Raw genomic sequence first — 24549 nt, 5'->3', positions numbered from 1 at the left:
GTGCCTCATTCCGTTTATGGTTTTATAAATGAAAATGGTACATACTTACGGAATTGCTTTAGATACTTTCAATGCACTACATATCGACATAGAGTAATTAAATATATTCTGGACATTTACCTGCCATTAGAAGAGAGCAATATGGACAATCCATAGAGCAATATAGGCGTATTCAGACACTCCTAACTCTTAAGTAAAAAGTTTTATTTTAAAGATGTAAATCGACCTCAAAATTATTGTATTCGTGACTCTTTTTTTTTTTTTCCTGAACTGTCTTCTTCTCGAATACGTCAGAGGGTTTTAGAAAATAATACTGTCACATTAGAGAAACATGTGTAGCAAGTTGGAACTATAGAGTTTGATAAAAAAATCATATTAAAAGAAGTTCGTCTTTCGCCTAAACGCTTAAAGAGTTTCAATACTATTGAGGTATCACATTACTTTCTTGTAGCATTATTATACAGCCGTAGCTAAATTGAATTAAAGAAAGGAAAATGGTCGGAGAAACTTTAAAATCTGCGCGACAACCCTTAGTTACAGGGGAGTTAGGGCCTGAGAAAAAGTGAATATGTGAACTCAAAGTGTATTGGCCATTTGTCTCACTCCAGGCATTGCTACTCCACTGAAGAAAATATTGAAGTAAAAGCCGAAAATGTACCTGACATAATAGCTACCACACTACAGTTGCAGAGGTAGAGGCGTTACAGCAGCTGATATTGATCAGAAGAAGAAACGTCGAAAGGTGTAAGTATGCACATTGAAATGTATTGTGTTCTCTCGCAGTGCAAACAGAATCGAGTGAATTCGTTCATGTAATTGATGTGATATCCTGAGATTAACCTAAGGCAGCCGGAAGAAACGCCTGGAGTTGTAAGTTTGAACAGTAAAGCCGGAAACACATTATTGCCACGGCATGTGTTCTCCTGTGAGATCATATAAGTTGGAAGGCACGTGCTGTGTCGTGTTGTGTGCACATTATCGCCACGCCATGCCACTTCACACTAAACTTACAATCTGTTCAGTCGCTATTTTATTCAGTAGCTTTCTGTAGCAGAGATGGCAGGTGAATGGGTTAGTAGTTCCAGTAGTTCTTCAGAGTTTGAAGAAGATATCGAAAATGCTCTGGTTGATGCTGATTATCAGGGAACGGATTTATATGGACTAAAAATATATGAAATATGTAAATATATATGTAGTTATTTTTACCAAAATATGGAATTAAATATGGATTTTTACCAAAATATGGAATTAAATATGGACTTAAAATTATAAAAAAATGACTATGTACGTTAAATATTGGTACATTTTAATCAAACTAAACAAAAAATATAATGGACGTACCTTATCTTCCAATGTAGTTTCAACAAAACACAATTTTTATTGTCTGTTACCATAACAATAGGTTACAAACATTTCTTTCAAGTGCTGAAAAGTGAATCTTCTTCTATTGTCTCTGAGGATAGATTTATACTGACTAAAAGAGCGTTCGACGTCACAAGAAGTAACTGGTACATAATTCAATTTCACAATGTCTGCTGGGGATAAGTCCAAGTTAATCTTCACTGTTGATTCACCACTCATCACAGCAACAACCTTTTGTAGTTCTTCATATCCAGGGTTTTTTGAAAGTACAGTGTCCACCTTAGCTCTTACTGCATCTGCAACTTTACCTCTACCACGATTCAGTTGTTCCACAGTACTATTTATAATTTCAAAACTTTCAGATAGTGAAAGGTGCCTATTTTGGAGACTTTTGAGCGTTTTTATGATGCATGAAAATGTATGCTGAATGTGAGCTAAGTCATTCTTCACACTTATGTCACAGGTAACTGTTTTCGCAGTATCAATTGAGACTGCATCTTCAGAGTCCAATGCAAGGAGAACATTGTTAATAGAGTCTATATGTTCGGCATAATATTCAACTGCTTCTAGCCATGTACCCCATCTAGTTAAAATTGGCTTTGGTGGCAATGGAATTTCAGGGTACATTTCTTTCAACACGTTAACTCTACTGGGAGCTTTGAGAAATACTTTTTTCACTGATGAAATCAACAAATCTACTTTAGGGAAATTGTCTCTGACCACTTCTGCCACACGATGAAATGCATGCGCCACACAAGTAAAATGAGTCAATTTAGGATATACAACAGATAATGCTTGTCCAGCTTTGACCATATAAGGGGCAGCATCGCTAATAAAGAATAACACATTATCGTACATAATACCCTTTGGCCACAGGATACCCATAGCTTCGTTGAACAGTTTAACTATAGTTTTGTTATTGCACTTTTCTAGAACATCACAATGTAAAAGAATTCGTTCAGAATATTGTTCACTTAACAAACCGATAACTACATTACCAACAAGTCTACCTTCTTTGTCGGGAGTCTCATCAATGGAAACCCAAATTGAACTATCTTTAATTTCATCTCTTATCTTCTGTATTGTCTCATCGTAGATGGATGGAGCATACGTCTTCCTAAGTGTTGACTCATCCGGGATTGTATGTTGAGTATATTTTTCAAGGAATTCCCTGAAGACCTTATTCTTTAGTTTGTAGAGAGGAATATCAGCAGAGATGAGAGAACGGCACAGGTCGATGTTAAACTCAGATCTTACATTCGATGTTGTTGGTTGTGTTAAAAACAATTGTCTCTGCTTGGAATTTAGTTGTTTGTTGGCCTGATGTTTACTAGTTGTAATGTGTTGTTGCACCAGGAACTTTTGTGTAGATGATACTGCACACTGACACAAATTACAAAATAATATTTTATTGTCAGTTGATAAACCATCTTCTTTAAATTCTGAAATGTAACTTGTTAGTTTTGATTTTAAATTGACTGAATGACGTACTTTTGGCATATTTACCGTCTTTATAGTATGATTTACAAAACTGAACCTATGTGTACTCTGACTGGCATTTAACTGTTGAGCTGCACAACTGAAGTCTGTTAAAAATTTTAAATTAAATTAATACAGTTTTGTAACTTACTTTCCCATTGTTGATAGGACTGCTAATTTTCAAATAACTCTGATGTTAAAGGGATTACTGAACATGTGTTTAAATCTCTATTGTTGAAATGTATTTTTAAAAGTTAATGGAATTTTGTTTTGTTTTATTGTTAAACCTAATATAATATGGACTGTTTTATATGAAATATGGAAAATATATGGAAATTAACGAAAATATGTACTAAACTCTAAAATATGGAAAAATATGGAAAATAAAAGTAGGATTTTTCAACCCTACACATTGTGAAACATAAAGATAATGCAAAATATAAATTATATTAGCTTTATAAGTAAATATGTATTTACATATAAATCCTTTCCCTGCTGATTATAAATTTATTACAATTGATGTAGGCTCTTACGGCAGAAACAGTGATGGATGTGTGTTTGCTAATTCACGCTTTGGGAAAAAACTGGAATCTAATACTTTAAATGTGCCACAAAATGCTCCATTAGTTGAAAATGGGGAACCACAACCACACAATTGTTGGGGATGAAGCATTTCCACTAAAGAAATATCTTCTGCGTCCATATGGCAGGCACCATTTAGATGGAGACGAAACAAAAAAGATTTTAAACTATAGACTTTCCCGAGCGAGAAATGTGGTCGAGAATGCATTCGGAATTTTGACTGCTCGTTGGAGAATTTTTCGAAGATACATGGAGGTACAACAGAACATGGTCGATAGAATTGTACTTGCGTCATGCTGCCTGCATAATATGCTATGTAAAGACAATATGTTTTAGCCTGATGTGCAAGCACTTTCACTACCAACCTGTGCCCTAAGAAACCTAGACCACTTGAGAAGAAACAGTGCACGCGAGTGTTTTCAAGTGCGAGAAAACTTCAAGGAATATTTTAATTATCTAGGCTCAGTGCCTTGGCAATTAAATGTTGTTCGTCGAGGTAGATCGCAATATTAAAATTAATGTCTACAGTACAGCTGTTGTAGTCATTGTTAATATGCACTTTTATGTGTATGGTCGCATCTACACTGATGTACCTCCTAAAATAACAACAATAATAATAATAATAATAATAATAATAATAATAATAATAATAATAATAAAATAGTAGTAATAATGAGGTTAAGTTGAATCGATGATTTACTTATGGGCTATTCCATATGAAATCGATCAGTAAAAAACCTCGCATTTTTTATACTCATTGTATCACTGTTCTCTACGTACAAAAAAAAGTTTCATTGTATTTAGAAATTTTAAGGTCAATTTTCTCTATATTTCGGTCAGTTTGAGATGGAATAGCTCTTGGAAATAAGTTAACATACAGTACTCGCCGCTTATATTCATCTCTCTTCCTATTTCCTCCCAAGCTTCTTTTCTCATGTTTAAGTCTCTGCAATTGGATGATTTAAAATTATACATAAATTCATATTGCCTTACTTTTTCAATGATATATTCCTCCATAATGAACCTGCACGTGCTCTCCACCGTCTAACAATGTCCGGTGCGACAGAAAATCTAAACGTGATGGCACGAGTGCTACACAGGAGAGGACGTGGTGTCCGTGGCGTGGGAACAGTGTGATTCTAAGCAACGTAAATAAATGGAGAAAACGAATACCACACATTGAATGCAGAACGTGACAGCACAGGAAATCACATTTCGTGCCGTGCCAATACCGTGTGTTTCTACCTTAAAAGATCGCCTCTACTCTCTAAGTGCGAACAGAGTGGAGTAATGTAGCTCATATGACAAGGTAATGTACGAAGCTAAGCGAGGACAACAGTGTCGAAAATTTGTTTGCAGAAATTAAGGAATGTAGCTCCGTGACCCATTTCTTTTCGGGCTCTTACAGACATTTGCCTTAAAACATTTGCAAAACCTTTGTATACTGGTATTGTGTATCCAGTCTGTAATACTAGAATCATTAGCGTAGCTGATCCAGAAACCTGTTTGTCACGGTCTTCTATGTGAATTGCTATCCAGCTATGTACATTATCTTTTGTAGAAAAGTCATTTATATAAATTTGCAGTACAGAGCTAATTATGCTGTGCTCATTCTGGCCTTAACGAGTGCTTAAGATTTACTGCTCAAAGCAGGTATGTAAATATAAATGTTTCAGTGTACAATGGGCAAATTGCTGTTGTATTGTATTCCGAAAAAGTTAGGGAGAAATGATATCCACAAACTTTTCTGCATGTCAATCCATTGTGTTATATATGGGTTTGTGACGAACACTGTCGTGAAATTCTCGACTTTATTTGTAACTTATTCCTAGAATCACATGCTCAGTACACATTCTGACGCACGCACAGAAATACACACACTGCTCAGATATGGACTTATTATTGCCAAGCTAGTAAGTCTGTCTGAGTATTCACATTCTGCATATTAACTTATGTTACTTAATTTTCTTCTTCAGTCGTAATGGACGTGATCAAGATGGAACCTGGGTCTGACCCAATGGGTATACAGACAAGTGGTATCGCAGATGTAGAAGAGAAGAAGCCTTTATCTGAGGTATATTGAGAGCAGTTACTATTTATTTTTTAAATGCGTCATTTGTGACTAGCGAGCGCATTCCTTTGTACTTAATTGTTTTTCTTATACCAGATGAAACACAACTAAAACCTTTATATAGTATTGTGGTTGCTTGTGATCATACTGCAATATAATATCACAATCTAGTATATACAGTCACGAAGCTTGGGATGATTTTTTGCATTTCTCTCGATAGTTGCTAGCTGCTTGGAGTGCTGTGAGTACTAGGAACAATAGACTGTGCCACTGCCATCGTGATCTAATATAGGCCGTAAGGCAGACCATGTGACGCGCTTAACCCGATCACCAAAGGCGGCGTTTCAACCATATAAATTAGTTAGAATGCATAAAGAGTAACGTATATTTATCTAAAATATAGTGTAATTGCATTAATAAAATTTTAAAATAATGATGATGAGTTACTTAAGACATAATTCACTTGCGAGTTAAGGTGTAATATTATTTTTGGTGTCAAAATTTCCGTTGTTCGTATGTGTAATACCTGCCTTTATTTCGATTAAATATTACGATATTCTTGTACATTCATTTATGCACGATTCAATAATTTTCAGTTTCACCGCACGGATATTTAGATATGTTGAAATTATAGGTTATGTTTACTGTACCAGTTGCCCGTTTCTGTCTAATTTTATTGGTCTCCAATGCCCTACCATTACATAGGCCTATGTATGTTATGTCATATAGATATTACAGGTTATGTTTACTATATTTAACTTATATTCTTATATTCGTAATTATACATTATAATTAAACATAATGTCATGTATGATACCTCGCACATTCAATTTGTCTGTATTTTAATACTGTATTTAATATTTTAATACTGTAATTTTTTACTGTATTTATCTACTACGTAAGAGACGAAGTAACGCAATCATACATACACTAGTTTTATAGGAGTGGTATGGTAAATTTTCTGTCTACAATTAAGGAAGGTAGATGTGGTAAACTAAAATCACAATATAAATTTTTTTATTAAACCTCAAAATAGCTTCAATTCTAAAGTTAAGATCTTAATGCGAACAGATTATGTTAACATGTAAATTATCTTCACATTAAAATAACACAGTTTTGTAATTATTTCTGCAACATATTATGCAACAAGAAGTAAACGGAACTTAAGGACACATTACACTAAATAAAACTTAGCAATGATACGCAATAAAGTTATAATATAATATTTCACTGAGCTCCATACATTGAAATAGAAAACCCAAACAAAAATTACGGCCTGGTCTAGATCGAAAAGACATTGACTGTACCGTATTTCGCATTGTTTTGAAAAGTTGTGTAAACTGTGAAATGTTTGTTATCAGTTGTAATAACCGTAAATGGCTAAAATACAATAATTTGAATAATAATATTGGACAAGGAGACGTTTATAGCACTATAAATTGTAAGAAAAAGAGGTCAGAGTTATCCTTCTTCCGAAAGATCCAGGAAGGTGAGTTTATAAAATGTAATATGTTCTTTATGAAAACAATATATAAACCTTATGTTTTTCATATTTCAATAGTGGAAGGAAGGTGTTAATTTTTTAAAAAGAATACGATGTCGAAATTGCAATTCATTTTATCGTCTTCTAGGGAAAGGGTCTGTAATAAGAGGATAGTAGCGATCCTGGTGGTTAGCAACCATCTATGAATGCATATTTAGTAAGTATTGAGCTTCGTGACTGTATATACTAGGCTATGTTAATATCATATACAATAAAATAATATTTTCTTTTACTTTTATACGCTGCATTGCGACAATTTTCTGACAGATAATTTTATTATTGGTTTTGGAATAGGTACACGTGCGTTTGTTGACGTCAGTATTAATAATAGTGTTGACGGACTTCATAAATAGTCACGAGATTTTCGTCAACAACTTTCATACTGTTTTGTCTCATTATTTTGTTCTTTATTTGCAGGAAGGAAATTTATTAGATTTGGACGTCACTAAAATAAAAACTGAATGTGTAGACTACAAATATGAAGTGAAATCGGAGATAGTATTTGAGGAATCTGCAGTGCCAGTTGACTTTCCCATGCTGAAGAGTGAACCTGAGGTGAGTGCAGTCTATGAAGTGTGTTGGTCGGTAGTTCTCTCTCTGTTACTTTCTGGCTGATGTAGCTGCTACAGTCATCCCAGTGATAATTTTTACCCTGTCAAATTTTTAACTTTATTGTTTTACTAGCACTGTTTAGTTCATTAGAATCATATACATACATGTTGGTGATCCACTAGTGTCAAAATGGATGCTCGTATCTTTCACAAAATATTTCCATTACTGACTTTACGCTAAAGATTGAACAAATGTACATTTTTAATCCGTGACATATCACTGGCTGAGAACCATTTTGTTCTGTGTTCAAATTGACCTTAGATTTTGGAGCCAATTTGTTCTATATACCAGTCTACATATTCCTTCGGATGCTTTAGCAAAGAAGGGCAGCACTGCTACTTACAGACCTGTTACTAAATCTACGTATTACTCTGTGAAAAGATTTATTAAATCTACATACTTAGAACTCAACAAACAAAATTTGAAAACAAAATTTCAAGGGGAAAAATGGAACTCTCTGCATCATAATCCACAGTTAATTCCCGATTTACCACGAAAATCGTCTGCAACTGCATTTAGATTGGCAACAGGCCATGATTGCTTGGCCAAACACCTGCATAGAATTGGAATATATCAGTCCCCTAACTGCCTATTTTGCAACTCAAACCAAGAAATGGATTCGGAACACCTCAAAATCTGTGCTTCAGTGGCTGACCATGACAATATCTTGGAAAAATATTGGAGTGCAAGAGGTCAAATGACTTTATTGTCAAACGCCTGGCATTAGAAAACAACAACAACATATTCCTTCGTACCCAATTTGTTCTGCAGGTCAATATCATAAGAATTCATTTGTTCCATATCCAATCGATTAGAGTCTGTTAGTACCAATTTGTTCTATCTGCACGTGGACTGCAACAATTGCGTGAACCAATGAGATGCCCGTTTGTAAACACGTCACTATAGTCCTGACGCTCTAATTTCCGGCAGCCAATCGCGTTGCAGGTCGGCTACATTTAAACGTGTGCGTCTTGTGATTCGCTTATGAAGACGTTATTCATTTCTTAATGCTCCATAAAACTTAATATAATCGCCCACCATTTTGGCTCTTTCGTTGGCGTTCGCAGAAAGCACACGAAGACGTTATTTGCCACTTAATTATTTGCTGAATTACAGTGCGTTTGATTTATTATTATAGGAGCTACGACATGATAATGTTTCACGGTGTGGCAAATAGATCCCTCGTCTGGTAGCTCGGGAACGAAAGAACAAAAATGGCGAACTATACTAACTACCTAGACTTTATAGAGCCTTCACTTCCTATGACGTAAGCAAAGACACGGAGTCACGCCGGAAATAACTGCGTCGCGACTTTAGTTGTTATTCGTTGTTAGGATATAACTTCATCAATATAAGAAGTTTGTTTATTCAAAAAAACATTGATAATGAGTAATATTCTAGAAGATATTGACAACACGGCATTCATGGAACTGAGAAGGTTGCAGTCAGGGAAGAGAAAAAACTGGACACCGAAAACGTTGATATTATTACGGAATTTATTTCCTTTGATTTGCGAAGTGTTATGCAATGTCCAGAATCTGATACATCAGTGGTCTATTATTCAAGGAACTTGGCTGTTTATAACCTTAATGCTAAGGCAATAAGGACTAAAAAATCATATTGTGATATTTGGTATGAACAATTAGCAGGTAGGGGATTAAGTGAAATTAGTAGTGCTCTTGCGTTCTATTACAGAATTACATTTCAGAATTTCCAGATATCAAAAAAATGGAACAGATGCATTATAGGACCCACACCGAGTACTCCATAGTATCGATTATATATCGTATAGTTTCGATTATTATATCAAGTATGCCATCTTAACAAAACTAAAGCACACTACAAACAAGTATCATTTAATGAAACCAACAACAATGAAATTAAGCGCATTTATTAGTCACCTTTCTTTTACAATATATTATATTTTATTCAAAGTCAAGTTAAAGAAACAAACCAAAGCTAAACTTAAAACTTTAAATATTTTACCACAAATTCAATATGGTCCACGTAAAATACTAATTTTACTCCATTTATGCTGCATTTTTGGTCCTAGGAAAATACTAGTGTTTCCAAAAACACATTTTTACTAGTATTTTCCCTGGACCAAAATATTTAAATAAAAAATTGTTGTAAACATTATCATGGAGATGTTCCGTTTCATTTTCTCTGTCATCCAAGTGATTTCACAAAGTACTACGAAACAGCGTTCGTTTGTCATATTATAAAACTTTGCAATTTCCGATGACATCTTCACATGAGTGTATCTCGTTTACTTTTACATTTCTTCAAACTCATCCCGGAATTACATGTTTTGCAGAACATTTCACTCTTAAATAAACCACAATCACATAAAAAAACCCATAGAACATATCTGTATTCATGGATAAGGCAAGTAAAAACGTTCTATTTATAATTCCATAATTTCAAGTTCTAGGCTTACATTTTAAGCCAACAGGAAGAATTTGGTCCACTTCTTTTTTATATTCAACTTTAACATTCGAAATTGCCGCCATGATTAAAATCAAACTAATTTACAACAATATTCGTTGGTTGGCAACATAATGTAAACGATATGTATCGATAATTTAATTGATCGAAACGCTACTTCCGTTGAACTTCTTTTGTGGCTTTGCATATTCTTATATTTAGGGTGGGTCCTATAATGCAACTGTTCCAAAAAAATAATTTTGTGGTGTGATTTATGTGTGGCTAAGAGCAGAAATTCAGTAATGAGTACTGCCTTGCTGTGGTTAATGAATGAAATGCCAGTTTCGTACATAAATTTCAAGAGTCAGCTCACAGTGCAGTTGAAGAAGTGGACAATATGCACTCTGCTATTGGCAGGAAGCTGGAGGTGCAATATGAACTGCACAGCCCTATGTCGTATCTATAGTTTATTTAAAAAATGTTTTCCGAAATATGAAGTAATTCAATTTCAGCCCAGAAATGGTTTACAATAATTGTAATTATATGAAATTACAGTGAAACCTGCCTTTGCGGTCACTTCATTTAAACTGCCACCTGGCCAAAAGGCCAATTTTCTCTGGAACCAATTGCATTTTCCATAAGATCAATACAAATTCTCTCTTTATTTAGCGGCCACCTCATGCTTCGGCCAGCGGCCGGGGTCTCTTTGGATTGGAACCTGACTATAACAGTCACTGTCCAACAAAAATATTTTCACAGATACTGTCTGACCTATTTTTTCGATGGTTAGAGGACAGAGAGCAATATCACGAGTACAATAGCTAAGTGTACAACAGAACACCCTCCATATCTTGGGGTTAGTTGGTTAGTTTTATGATTCTTTTGTCACTTTCCACTTCGACCCTGCACAGCCATAAATTCTTACTCGTTTTTAAAGGATTGAAACACGGACGTTTTCTATCGAAAATGTCACAGTATGTTTTAGGTCAGTAGTTAACCATTCGAAATTTTTTTATTTTTGTTTTTCTCCTCTTTCCATCTTTTTCTATTTGGACCAGCTTTTACGAATTTTTCTTCTTTTCATTCAGTTGATTCAGAGGAGCTCTGACGTTAGTTTGAGTCTAACAATAAATCTAGAGTGGTATTAAGTTTAGAGGTGAGACGAAAAATGATTGAAGAAAGCGAGAAGGGAACATCTGCGAGAATAATTGCAGAAATATTCAAATGTGGAAGGACACAAATACACGGTATAATTAAGATGAAATATTAAAACAATGGGAGGAAAATATGCTTGGTGGCCAAAAAAAGAAGAGAGAATCTGTGTTTAGTAATGTGAATGATTTCGTTTACGAATGGTTCAAGTGTGCGAGGGAGAAGAAATTGAGTTTTGAAAAGGCTAGTTGCAAGAATGGAAGAGGCTGACATTAATATGCACGATTCTTGTATGCACACAGTCCTAAAAAGTCAATGAAAATCAGTACTTTCATGCTAATTCATAAAAAACCGCAACCTTAATCAAGCGGCCACCTGATAAAACTGCCATTTTACAAGGTAACTTCTGATGGCAATATCAAAGCAATATCAGAATTCACAAATTTGTCAGTGATGCCATATTGTTCTGTGAGGCTCCTCGACTATTCCATGCATTCTGTAGTTTATAAAATCAGCCTTGTAAAAGAGTCTTCATCAACCACTCTTGCTGTACATAAACCTCGCTCTGCAAGAAAAAACTCTAGGCCTGCTGTAAACGGATTGACAATGAAGCTAAATTAGTAAAAAGACAAAATTGACTGATTTCCACTGAAAAGAAAAAAAGATACCAGAGCTCTCTTTCCATAATTTTCGCCTGTTCACATTCCTTTTTATGAAACCATTTTCAAAGGTCATTCTATACCTATTGTTGGTTAAATGCGTTCACAGATTTACAAAGAGTGTATCCTACGCAAAGAGTTCTATTGTTCACTCATTGAAGCGACTGAAGCACTTTCTTCCTGATAAATTAAAATTAACCCTTGTACAAACACTCGTGATGCCACACTTCGACTACTGCGATATTATATTAAGTAACCTAAATGCAAATTTGAGCAGCAGGCTACAACGTGTGCATAATGCGTGGGGCCGTTATATTTGTAATATTCGTAAGTATGATCATGTTTCCCCGTCTTTCCAAACTCTGTCTTGGCTAAGGCTAAGCGATCGACGAGCCCTGCATTCTCTTGTTCTCTTATTTCAAATTCTGCGCACCGCTACCCCAATCTATTTGGCTTCTCGTCTTCAAAATTTATCCGCATATCATCAGCAAAGTACAAGATCTCATCATAACAATTTACTATTATACCCTACCACAAGCCATCTTTATATTCTTCATCCTATACAGTTTCAGTTGCTAGAAATAAAATTGGAACTCGCTTCCGAATGATGTAAGGGGTTGTTGGACAATAACTTCATTTAGGTCAAAATTACATAAATTCTTACTTAACAGATTAATTGCTGATTAATATTTGTTACTTATAATGAAACTAACATCTGTCCATTCTTATTATTACCATTAATTTCTCTAAATAGATTTACAAAACCTCTAATGGCAATTACATTAATATTCTCATTATAGAAATATATATATATTTTTTTCTCCCTGTAACATAGTCCTAATAAGCTTATATAAAATTAATTTTCGTCATTTTACTAGCTATCTCAAACCTCAAATTATTTATAATTGATTGAATTAAATTAGCTCATAAATTAAGTTACTACTTTACCTTATACGTTTATCTAAATTTAAATAAATATGTAGTTTACTAGTCGTTAAAACTGAAGAATATTGCTGGAGAACATTTTAAGTGTAGTGTAAATATTTGTATTTAAATATGTATTGTATTGATTAAGGCTGGTTGAGTGGAAGAGAAGGCCTTATGGCTTTAACTCTGCCAGCGAAAATAAAACATCATTATAATAATAATAATAATAATAATAATAATAATAATAATAATAATTATTATTATTATTATTATTATTATTATTATTAAAATAACATTACATAACTTGTGAAATGTTATGTTTATTTGACAATATTAAACACCAAATGCAGATAGAATAATATAATAATAATAATAATAATAATAATAATAATAATAGACATTATACATTTATTTGTCTTCAGTGCTCTAAATTCTATGATATGAAGAAATATATAATATATTTGTTCTTGCGTGTTAAACTATAAGTGAAACTTTTAAAATCAATTTCCCAGAACCTAAAGAAATGGAGATAGAACAAACTGGTTCTCAGCCAGCGACATTTTCTGCTACTCATTTTTGAGCATATTAGAATTTGGTACGACGCTTATTGTCATTTACACTCTCAGTTGAATCAGTGTGGTGCAATAGTACATTATGCCACGAGCCTATAATGGTAGTAATTAAGACGCAAGTATGTTTATGAAACGAGCGCAAGCGAGTTTCATAATTTTCATACGAGCGTCTTAATTACCATTATAGTCACGTTTCATATGACTTCTTATGCTAGACCATATTTCTAACTTGAAATTATTCATAAGTATTCATGTTATTCTTATCTGACTGAGGAGCGGAACTGACCTTGTGCAATACCTCGTAAATTGTGAGATGTGCGCAGATGCGAAAGTATTGATTTTTTCCGAGAAACAAATGTCATTGACCTTGATATAATCTGGAGAGTAAAATGAATATTGATCTTGATAAAACCTAGAAATTGAATTAAACATTGAAAAACGAGATGATAAATTGAATTTATTTGAATATTATTTACAATTAACGCTAATTATTATAGTAAAAGAACTAGTTGTCTTTCGATTGCATATTCGAGAATAATCGATTCCTGCGTTTTCGTATTACTACAATGGTATTTTCTAATTGGTGGAGCACCTGAACTTTAATGAATAGGTGTAATTTAATGAGGCCCATTAAAGGGCTGCTACCAGGTGTATAATTACTAGATTTCGGCATGGTCGAGCATAAAATGTATTAAATACACCGTAATTCATAGAAAATCGATAAATTCTGTTTTAAATTTTTTGTACTTATTTCCATGTCATGTTTTTTGCCAACAATTGTGCATTGGTAGGATCTATATTCAAATCTGTGGAATATATAAACTGCCATGCATTGATTTTCGTGTATTATTGTCCTATGTGTCTGTTTTCCATGAACTTCTCCTACAGGAAGAGGTTTGTGAGTTGGATCAAGTGAAGGAGGAGGTCAAACTGGAAGTAACAGCAGAAGAGAATGAAGTCTTAACTGAGAGGTGAGTGAAATATAGGAGTCCCTAATTTTTTGCTGGCTGTAGTGCTTTATTGAAATAATGACAGCATAATAGTACATTACGCAACGAGCCTATAATGATAGTAACTAAGACGCGAGTATGTTTGTTTATGAAACGAGCGCAAACGAGTTTCATAATTTTCATACGAGCATTTTAATTACCATTATAGGCAAGTTTCATACGACTTTTTATGCTCGACCATATTTCTATTCATTTCGTTTGCATCTCACTGAAGAGCCGAAGTGACTTTGTGCAAGCTCGTAAATTGTGAGATGTGGGCGAAAGTATTGATTTTTTCCGATGAACAATAATGTCATTGACCTTGATATAATTTAGAGAATAACATGAACTAATTTTGGTATAACTTGGAAATTGATTTAGAATTGAAAAACGAGATGACAAATTGAATTTATTTGAATATTATTTACAATTAACGCTAATTATTATAGTAACAGTACATAACCTTCTGCGACAGTATTGGATTTCTAGCCTCCGTGACGTTTCCCTCGTCTTTCGATTGCATATCTGAGAATATTCGAAAACCTGAACTTTAATGAATAGGTGTACTTTAATGACATGCATTAAATGACCCCTACCAGGTGTATAATTACTACATTTCGGCATGGTCGAGCATAAATATATTTTGTGGTTTCAACGTGATTATTTTTTATACGAAAACTCCAGTTTACCTTGCAGACATAAATTACACGAATGATATAATATCCTATCTCTATCACGAACTCCTGCCCTACCGCTACTTTACCACTCCTACAACTGCCAACTAGTGGAGCTGATGTTGCTGCTGTCAAAGAAAATACCAAGGCATAGACCTGCCTTCAACTTATCACATTTAATGGATAACAGTTCACTCACCTTTTTCATTGACTGATTTTATCTACTCAGGAAATAACAATGTTATACGAAACTTCTCTCTTAACCGAGTCATATGCCTTTTTGAAACCTATGAATAACTGATGTACTGTACCCTTATACTCTCATTTTTTCTCCAATATCTGTGGAATACAAAAAATCTGATCAATAATCGATCTCTTACGCCTAAAACCACACTGATGATCCCCAATAATTTCATCTACATATGGAGTTAATCTTCTCAAAAGAATATTGAATAAAATTTTGTACGGCGTCAACAAAAGTGATATTCCTCGAAACTCAGGTCCACTAAAGACGTTAATGACTTGGTTTACAACTGAGAAGATAACATTATTATTAATTATCCTATATTAGTTTGCTTGTGGCGTACAGATTTCCTTAGCAGATTTAGACATTCTTTCCACTAATGACACTTATAATTTTTAGTGTTGCAGTTAGCCATAATAGTGGAGTTGCAACATTCAGCGAAAATATTCGTCAAGTGGACGACGAAAATACCCACGACAAAAAATACGATTGTGACATTTGCGGAATGTCCTTTCTTGAATTTGCAAGGCTGAAAAGCCATTACCTCATACACGAAGGTGACAAGAATTTCAATTGCGATGTGTGTGGAAAGTGTTTTTCTCAGTCGGCAGATTTGGAAAAGCATTCGTGTTTGAACATGGACGAGAAGCCATTCAGTTGTGACGTGTGTGGAAAGAGGTTTTCAATATCGAAATATCTCAAGAGACATTCACTATTACACACTGACGATAGGCCATTCAGTTGCGAAGTATGTGGAAAGAGGTTTTCACTCTTGAAAAATTTCAAGAGACATTCAAGCGTGCATACGGGTACAAAACCATTCAGTTGTGACGTGTGTGGAATGTGCTTTTGGAATTCAAAATGTCTGAAGAGGCATTCACGCGTGCACAAAAAGGAGAGGTCGTTCAATTGTGATGTCTGTGGAAAGAGTTTTTCGCGCTTGGCAAATCTCAAGAGACATTCACGCCTACACTCAGGCGCGAAACCATTCAGGTGTGACGTGTGTGGAAAGTGTTTATCAAGTTCTTCGAACCTTAAAACACATTTAATGATGCACACTGGCGAGAAGCCATTCAGTTGTGACATTTGTGGACTTTGTTTTTCATACTCGAAATATCTCGAATTGCATTCGAGCGTACACTCGGGCGTGAAACCTTTCAGTTGTGGCGTCTGTGGAAACAGTTTTTCACGCTCCCAATATCTGAAAAGGCATTCACTGGTACACAGAGCCGTGAAGCCATTCAGTTGTGATGTGTGTGGCAAGTGTTTTGCATGCCTTGCAAATCTTAATAGGCATTCACGTTTGCACACTATCGCGAAGCCGTTCAGGTGTGACGTATGTGAAAAGTGTTTTACACTGCCGGAATATCTTAATATGCATTCACGCATACACTCAGCCGTAAAGCCATTCAGTTGTGATGTGTGTGGAAAATATTTTGCTCGCCGGGATAATCTCAATATGCATTCACGTGTTCACACAGGAGAGAAACCGTTCACTTGTGATGTATGTGGAAAAGGTTTTGCATACAGGAAAAATCTGAAATTCCATTCACGTGTTCATACAAGCGAGATGCCGTTCAGTTGTGAAGTTTGTGGAAAGGTTTTTTCGCGCTTGGAATATCTGAATGTGCATTCACTAACACACACATAAGAGAAATCATTCAGTTGTGATGTGTATGGAATATCTTTTTTTATCCATGACCATAACGAAAAGCATGTCTCTACTAAATACTTTTGTGCGAGATCGTGCGTATTTGCTTGGTTTCCGCACAAAACCAATCCGCGGAAAGTTTAAAATTCCACATTCAGTATTCCCAACCTAACACACATAACAATTTCCCTCTTCTTACCGCTTAAGTGACATATTGATTTTACTGCTTTAGGCTTCTAACATATTATTTTTAGAGACGTTCAATATAGTAATGTCCACACCTGTGGAGTAACGGTCAGCGCGTCTGGCCGCGAAACCAGGTGGCCCGGGTTCGAATCCAGGTCGGGGCAAGTTACCTGGTTGAGGTTTTTTCCGGGGTTTTCCCTCAACACAATGTGAGCAAATGCTGGGTAACTTTCGGTGCTGGTCCCCGGACTCATTTCACCGGTATTGTCACCTTAATTTCATTCAGACGCTAAATAACCTATATGTTGATACAGCGTCGTAAAATAACCCAATAAAATATATATAGGAAACTTACCACTGCAATTTCACCTAAATTGCACTGTTAATTATTGTTTTTAAATATTTGCAAAAATTAAGTAAACTCTACAACTCCACTAAAGTTACTGCATTCGTGATGCAAGTAACATTAAGAAAGCCGTGAAAAAAATCAACAAACTTGCCGATGTTATTACTGCAATATGTTGTATAAATATTATTGTAAAAGTATTAAAATGAAAAATAAAACATTACATAACCTTACCGTTTGTTTTAAGTTCGCATTTATGGACTGGGGGAAAAAAAAAAGAGACGTATATCACGGCCTGCTGGAGTATAGTAAACACAGAAAATATTTTAAAGCAACAATGTTGAAGATAGATATTTTTGTTTTGCAAATTTGCCGTCATTGAATAGAAACTAAGATGGAGATTTCATTGCAAATTATTAAGAAATTTCTCTTTCAGGTATGTAATAAACGATCTTCGCACAAAATAATGCACGATACACGATCGGTATGTTTTCTTTCAATTCTCGGAAATTAAAAAAGCTCAACTACGTTTTGCTTTGTCAAACTTTTCCTCGAACATGAAAACTTCCAACATACCGGTCTGGTAACGCATATTACTATTGCGTTTGTAAAGTAGGCTTTTATTCAACATTACTTTATTCCACTAGTGAGATAAAGACTTTACCTCACAGTTTGAACTTTATCTCACAGTTCATTAGTATTTTCCTAGTACCCGGGTACACACGTATGCTTTTCCATTCAACTATTATTCAAGAAGTTAATATATTAGTTACTAGATGTCACTACCTCCACTTCTTTATTACCGTTTCTTAAATAAACATATACTCAATCTCCTTCTCTTGTCTCTATCCACTACATCGTAATTTGTGCATTGCATCCATATCTAATATATATTTTGTTTTTAATTTGTAATAATTTACCTTTTGGGAGGCGAGGAGACTTGAACCTGCGAAGTTGGGTTTATAGGATTTTAGGATTCTATAACAACACACGTTAGTCAACTGAGCTAAACATACATAATGATTAACTACTTTTTAATATTCCTCTTAAGTTTACAGAAGTAAAATGTGAAATTATTTTAATCACATTAGTCCCGTGAACACTTCTAAATAATCCCTGTAACTTCAAAAAGATGAAAATACACGTTTAAAATGAAAAAAAAAATATATATATATTACAATTATATAATTAATTATAATTTGTTATTTATCCAACGCCTTAGATACCATTCTTCATTAATCATGGCCTCCTACATCATAACCTGTCTAGTACACGTATCGATTCTAAAATCCCTGCCATGATTTGTGATGATATGAGGACTTATTTTCAACACTTAAAACATAATTTTTTGTTATGGTCATGGATAAAATTACGTATGGTACATGTGAGCGTGATCTTCATTGCGCTCGTGTAATTTAAGCACTCGGCTAACGCCTCGTGCTTAAATCTTTCCACTCGCGCAATAAAGATGCACTTACCTCACAAGTACCATAAATAGCTATTATGGTCTTCATATCTCATAACGCAGGGTCCAGGATTTTGTCGCTGACTTTTGAATGGAACAAGTTGATTTTTGTTTTAGAAAGAAAAAATGAAAAAGGGAGGGGGTATTGACGACGAGAGACAGAACGGATTTTGCAAGGTCTAAGTTGGGCATGAGTGTGCACTATTCTTTGCATTGTACAAAATGAAACAAGCCCTGGTAGTTAACTTGGTTGTGAATTTTTTTGGTATTTGGGAAGAAACGTCAACTGTGGAAGCAATTATAGTTTTTGAACACATTAAAAAGAAGTTGATTGAAGAACACGGTTATTGATGAGACAAATACCCTTATGATGATTGAAGAAATCATTGATGATGAGAAAAATGATAGTGATTTCGGCGATGATCCTGCGTCACGTTTATAAGGAAGATCTACATTAGTTAATAATCAGGAAATTAGTAGGTCTTCGTACACTCCATGACCACCACGTTAGAAGAACAGAACATTTCCTCAATGATATTTCACTGATGCCTATAAAATCAGGACAAAACAGCCCAGACGAAAGTATCCCCCCTCCAGTTGTATCCTCGTGGTTTTGCCATTGACAATTGACCTGTAAAATTCACTTCTGTAATGGCCGGTTTTTCCTAGTATTGTTAGAAAATTTAACGACTGTTAAACTCTAAACAGTTTGTTAATTAATAAAATTGTATGATTTCAACACCAGTTTGGTTTAACAGATAGTTGACAGTTTGTTAATTTTAAATGTAGGATTTCAGGCAGTTAACTCGTTTAACAGTTAAATATGGCCGATGTCTCCACAACTGTTCGAACAGAAGTTGCGAAATTAATATTTTCTGTCTTTCTGTAGGGAATGTTTAGCATATAACTGGTAATATAACATTTAAAAAATACTTTGGACTGCTTCAATATATCATTCTTATTTTATTTCTTTCGTATTTCGTATCCATAATAACAATGAGAAAATATAACCTTGTTTTATAATTATTATTCAGCACGTCAACTGCAACTTTCATTTGTCAACTGCTTTTTATGGAGCGTGGCCTACTATAACAGGTTGTCATTTTATGCAAGTTTCATGACTCACTCTATAATATAGAATTTAAAGATTAATTTTAGTCAATCAAAAATTGTCTTACATGTGTAGAATCATTACCAACTGCTGTTGAGTAGTTAAAATGGTGCTAACAGACGTTATAGTTAGGTGTTGGTTATCTTAAACAAAATTATATTGAACAAATGGAAAATATATTAACAAGGCGTTAGAAATAAACAGACTGTTTGTTAAGCAAAATTAAACATTACTTGGTCAGACTGGCCATAAGACTGATAAAAATAAGACAGTATTGCAAACATTTGAGAATATGCTTGAAACTCCATGCAGACAGAGTAACATCTTGCAATAAAGAATAATTAATAATTCATTCATTCATTCATTCATAGTGTTCTGCCTAAGGGCAGGTCTTTCACTGTAAACCCAGCATTCTTCAATCTTTCCTATTTTCTGCCTTACTCTTTCTCTCCGCATATGATCCATATAAATGTCGTCTGTAACTAATAATGATTGTAATTATTTCATTGTAATGAGAACAAAGATGTCATTAACCGAATGAAAAGAACTTATACGATAAATATTAAGAACAAATTGACCCAAACAACACCTTATTGTTCAAAGCGTCCAAATTATATGTAAAAAGTTTCGCTTAAAACTCCACACACACAGTTTTTCATGCTGCTTATATGCAAACAAAAGTCGAAGAATTTGTTACTGATATAAGGATTATAAAGATTATTTATTTATTTATGTATTTATTTATTTATTTATTACTTATTTATTTTGTATTATTTTATATTATTTTATATTAAGTATTTATCGAGTCTTAAGAAATGAATAACGTCTTCATAAGCGAATCACTAGACGCACATGTTTAAATGTAGCCGACCTGCAACGCGATTGGCTGCCGGAAATTAGGGCGATGGGACTATAATGAATTATTGTGATTTTCTAGTTTGAAGGTTGAATTTTCTTTTGCCAACTTCGTTTCGAATTTCGATAATGAAACTTACTACAACTGGTAGTGATTTTTTAACAGTTATGTTGGCAGCAGGAACAGCTGTTGTCGGTAGTGCAAATTCTGGAAATTCAAATTGTTCTAGATTTCTGCGCTGATTACTGGAAGCTAGTAAAATTTGATCACACTAAAAATTAATTAATATCAGTATTATATTAATATACATTATTTCATGTGTTGCATTGCGTTGTGGTTATAAATCAAGATTGCAGTAAGATAACTGTAAATATAACATGGTGTGATACATGCACTTGGGTGATCGATAGAAAATGTGTACAGAGACAGCAATGATAACTAAATACAAAATTATTAGGCGATGTAAGTGTTCTTAAGTATACATTTCAAAGTGGGATTCGGTTTTCGGACTTTGTACTAATCATTTCACATGATCAAACCATATATATCTATATATCTGTGGATCAAACAAAGTACATTTCTAGGTTAGGTCTCGTGAATCGTAAACTGTTTAGTCAAAGCAATGAATTGCATGTTGTCAGACAAAATACATTTTAATATTACATCATACTAATCTACTAATTACCAACATAATGTGCGAGAGGTCCAGGAGGAAAATAAGTGCCTACTCTTTCACAAATTATTGAATCATTTAGAAAATATCTCCCAACATAAAGATGAGATGTATTAAATAATAAATAAGCAAGATCGTTATTGTTAATTTTTGGTTACGTGAGGTACTCGATCTGAAATAGTTTACTAGGAGAGGAGACTGCAAAGTAGGACGGGAAATATAAACTGCTGTGACCTGCGTCACCTTATCGTAATCGCTAAGGCGGTCAGTGGCGAATTATTAGGAAAGAGCTTGGTTAACGTGAGAGACTCGAAAACTTTTATTCAATTTGGCAAATTAATTCGGCAGCTTTATTCATAATAGTTATTTTTTCCATCTTTGAATTGATTTAAATCAGAGGCGAGAAATTGCGTAACTAGCCAATAATATTCCATCACGTTATCTATGTTTATTTTCTTGGATATTCTGGCGTTTATCAAGATTACTTAATAGATTTGAACGTTCTCGACCTAAAATAATTTCAGAAAATCATATTTCGTTTTCTACGCATATTTGATATATATATATATATATTTTTTATAAATTTCTTTTGGAACGTACAAACAACTTTTAATTCCTCCTACCTTTTAAAGCAGCGTGTTTAAGGTATAATGTCGTATTTAGTATACAATGCAAATGTTAAGATCATAAATTTTCTTCGGAATAGTACGAAAAATAACATTTAATTTGTCTTACCTTCTAATTCAGCATGTTCTTTATGACATAAGGAGTAATGTCGTTGTATATTAAATTTATTCATGCCTAATAGGATTTTCGAGCATAACATACATCTTATGTTCTCCCCTTCTAAACAGAAAAAAAAAACTCTTCCTCCCATTTCTCATGAAATAATCGTTTTATAACGCGTACACACTGCTTTGATAATGCTATTATGCCACTACTGATATTGCTTATGAAACTGGTATAAACCCTGCCCACGCCTAGGAGCTGCGTGAGGGAGGAACGGGGACTGTGAAGATGATGCCACTCAGAGCGATAAGCTCTATGAAAGACAGTGAGGCATTATTTTAGAATTGAGGCACGAGCCCATCTCTGCACTAGATTATAAAGGAAAGTTTCATTATCATCGGTAGAAGTTGCTGAAAATCCCTACTTTAGCGATACAAAAGTTTAAGCAAATTGCCACCGAAAATCTGTTAGAAGCTGCAAAGTCCCAACGTTAACGACATTGAACGGTATAAAATTGTAAAATGTGTGAATCCAATGCCCACTCACTTCACTTGCGTGATTCGGGTTCCGCATATTGCGTATAGATGGCAGAATTGTGACCATTGTCTAGTTGTACACGCTGTACATGATGAGTATCTTTGGAGAGTTATGTCGTGTACTAGGGTGAGTGTATGTGGAAGTCTGGAGATGATTGATGATGATGATGAAGGTGAGGAAGGGAGAAGGGGAAACCCATGCCGGCACGTAGCCAACTCCTGTCCAATAGCACTAAGGGCCGCCAGGCTTAACGTCCCCATCCGAGGGACGAATTGCTTTCAACAGTGACATATGCCTTCCCTTCATATGCACTGCGAAGATTTGGGATTTAACCAGGTATATTGGTGCACAATAAGGTGATTAAAATTTCTGATCCCGCCGGGAATCGAATCCGGGCCGGCTAGTCTGGAGGCAGGCACGCTACCACAGAGCAAACTCTAAATTCTAAAATGGTTTGGAAGATTAGAACTGCATCGTTCTTATGTAATATATGTGCATCATGATGTAAGCAGTTGGCAGCAGTGTTGCCAACATACAAATTTTATCCCCGTCGGTATAACACCTGGAAATTCGTCAGAATCCGTCAAAATAAAAAAAAAACAATTATATATATATAATTATATATATATATATATATATATATATATATATATATATATATATATATACTTACTGGCTTTTAAGGAACCCGGAGGTTCATTGCTGCCCTCACATAAGCCCGCTATCGGTCCCTTTCCTGAGCAAGATTATTCCAGTCTCTATCATCATATCCCACCTCTCCAAATCCATTTTAATATTATCTTCCCATCTACTTCTCGGCCTCCCTGAAGGTCTTTTCCTCTCTGGCCTTCCAACTAACATTCTATATGCATTTCTGGATTCGCCCATACGTGCTACATGCCCTGCCCATCTCAAACGTCTGGATTTAATGTTCCTAATTATGTCAGGTGAAGAATGCAATGCGTGCAGTTCTGCGTTGTGTAACTTTCTCCATTCTCTTGTAACGTCATCCCTCTTAGCCCCTGATATTTTCCTAAGAACCTTATTCTCAAAAACCCTCAATCTCTGTTCCTCTCTCAAAGTGAGAGTCCAAGTTTCACAGCCATACAGAACAACCGGTAATATAACTGTTTTATAAATTCTAACTTTCGGATTTTTTGACAGCAGACTAGATGACAAAAGCTTCTCAACGGAATAATAACAGGCATTTCCCATATTTATTCTGCTTTCAATTTCCTCCCGAGAGTCATTTATATTTTACTGTTGCTCCAAGATATTTGAATTTTTCCAACCCTTCGAAGTATAAATCTCCAATTTTTATATTTCCATTTCGTACAATATTCTGATCACGAGACCTAATCATATACTTAGTCTTTTCGGGATTTACTTCCAACCCTATCTCTTTACTTGCATCAAGTAGATTAATTTGTCAACATCTAACTTGATTACAAGGAAATTTGAAAAAAGGGATTCTTAAACATAGTTCGGATCAGGCAGGACTGTTCAAATAAAAAGTAAAATCTCCCAACCATTAAACAATTAAATGACAGTAGCAAAAAATGTCAAAAGACGATGTAAATCGTAATTTCCGCCAGAAAATCCGTCAGCTACGTTGAAAATCCCTCAGTTTTGACGGAATTTCCGTCCAGTTGGCAACATAATCCAGAAAGCTGTGCGTTTCACAGTCACGGTCTTCTACGTG

The 24549-nt window shown here is 34.6% G+C and overlaps 1 protein-coding gene across 3 annotated transcripts in view; it reads left to right on the top strand.

Annotated features, from left to right (window-relative positions):
* LOC138692025 (zinc finger protein 235-like) overlaps window positions 1-20407 on the top strand; it is a 34927-nt gene extending 14520 nt beyond the window's left edge. The window contains exons 5-9 of one of the 3 annotated variants that reach the window (XM_069814825.1): window positions 609-744; window positions 5400-5497; window positions 7455-7592; window positions 14275-14357; window positions 15693-20407. In XM_069814825.1, coding sequence (XP_069670926.1) covers window positions 5405-5497; window positions 7455-7592; window positions 14275-14357; window positions 15693-16944 — 1566 coding nt within the window. In that variant the 5' untranslated portion in view covers window positions 609-744; window positions 5400-5404 and the 3' untranslated portion in view covers window positions 16945-20407. Of the gene's footprint in view, window positions 1-608; window positions 745-4959; window positions 5077-5399; window positions 5498-7454; window positions 7593-14274; window positions 14358-15692 lie in introns of those variants that run through there. The other 2 variants (XM_069814827.1, XM_069814826.1) reach the window with 2 other exon arrangements.
* Window positions 20408-24549: the final 4142 nt, after the last annotated feature.

This window comes from Periplaneta americana, chromosome 16 (assembly GCF_040183065.1).
Source record: "Periplaneta americana isolate PAMFEO1 chromosome 16, P.americana_PAMFEO1_priV1, whole genome shotgun sequence".
Classification (NCBI taxonomy): Eukaryota; Metazoa; Arthropoda; class Insecta; order Blattodea; family Blattidae; genus Periplaneta; species Periplaneta americana.
The sequence above is the reverse complement of the archived record's forward strand: the minus strand, read 5'-3'. Positions and strand labels throughout refer to the sequence as shown.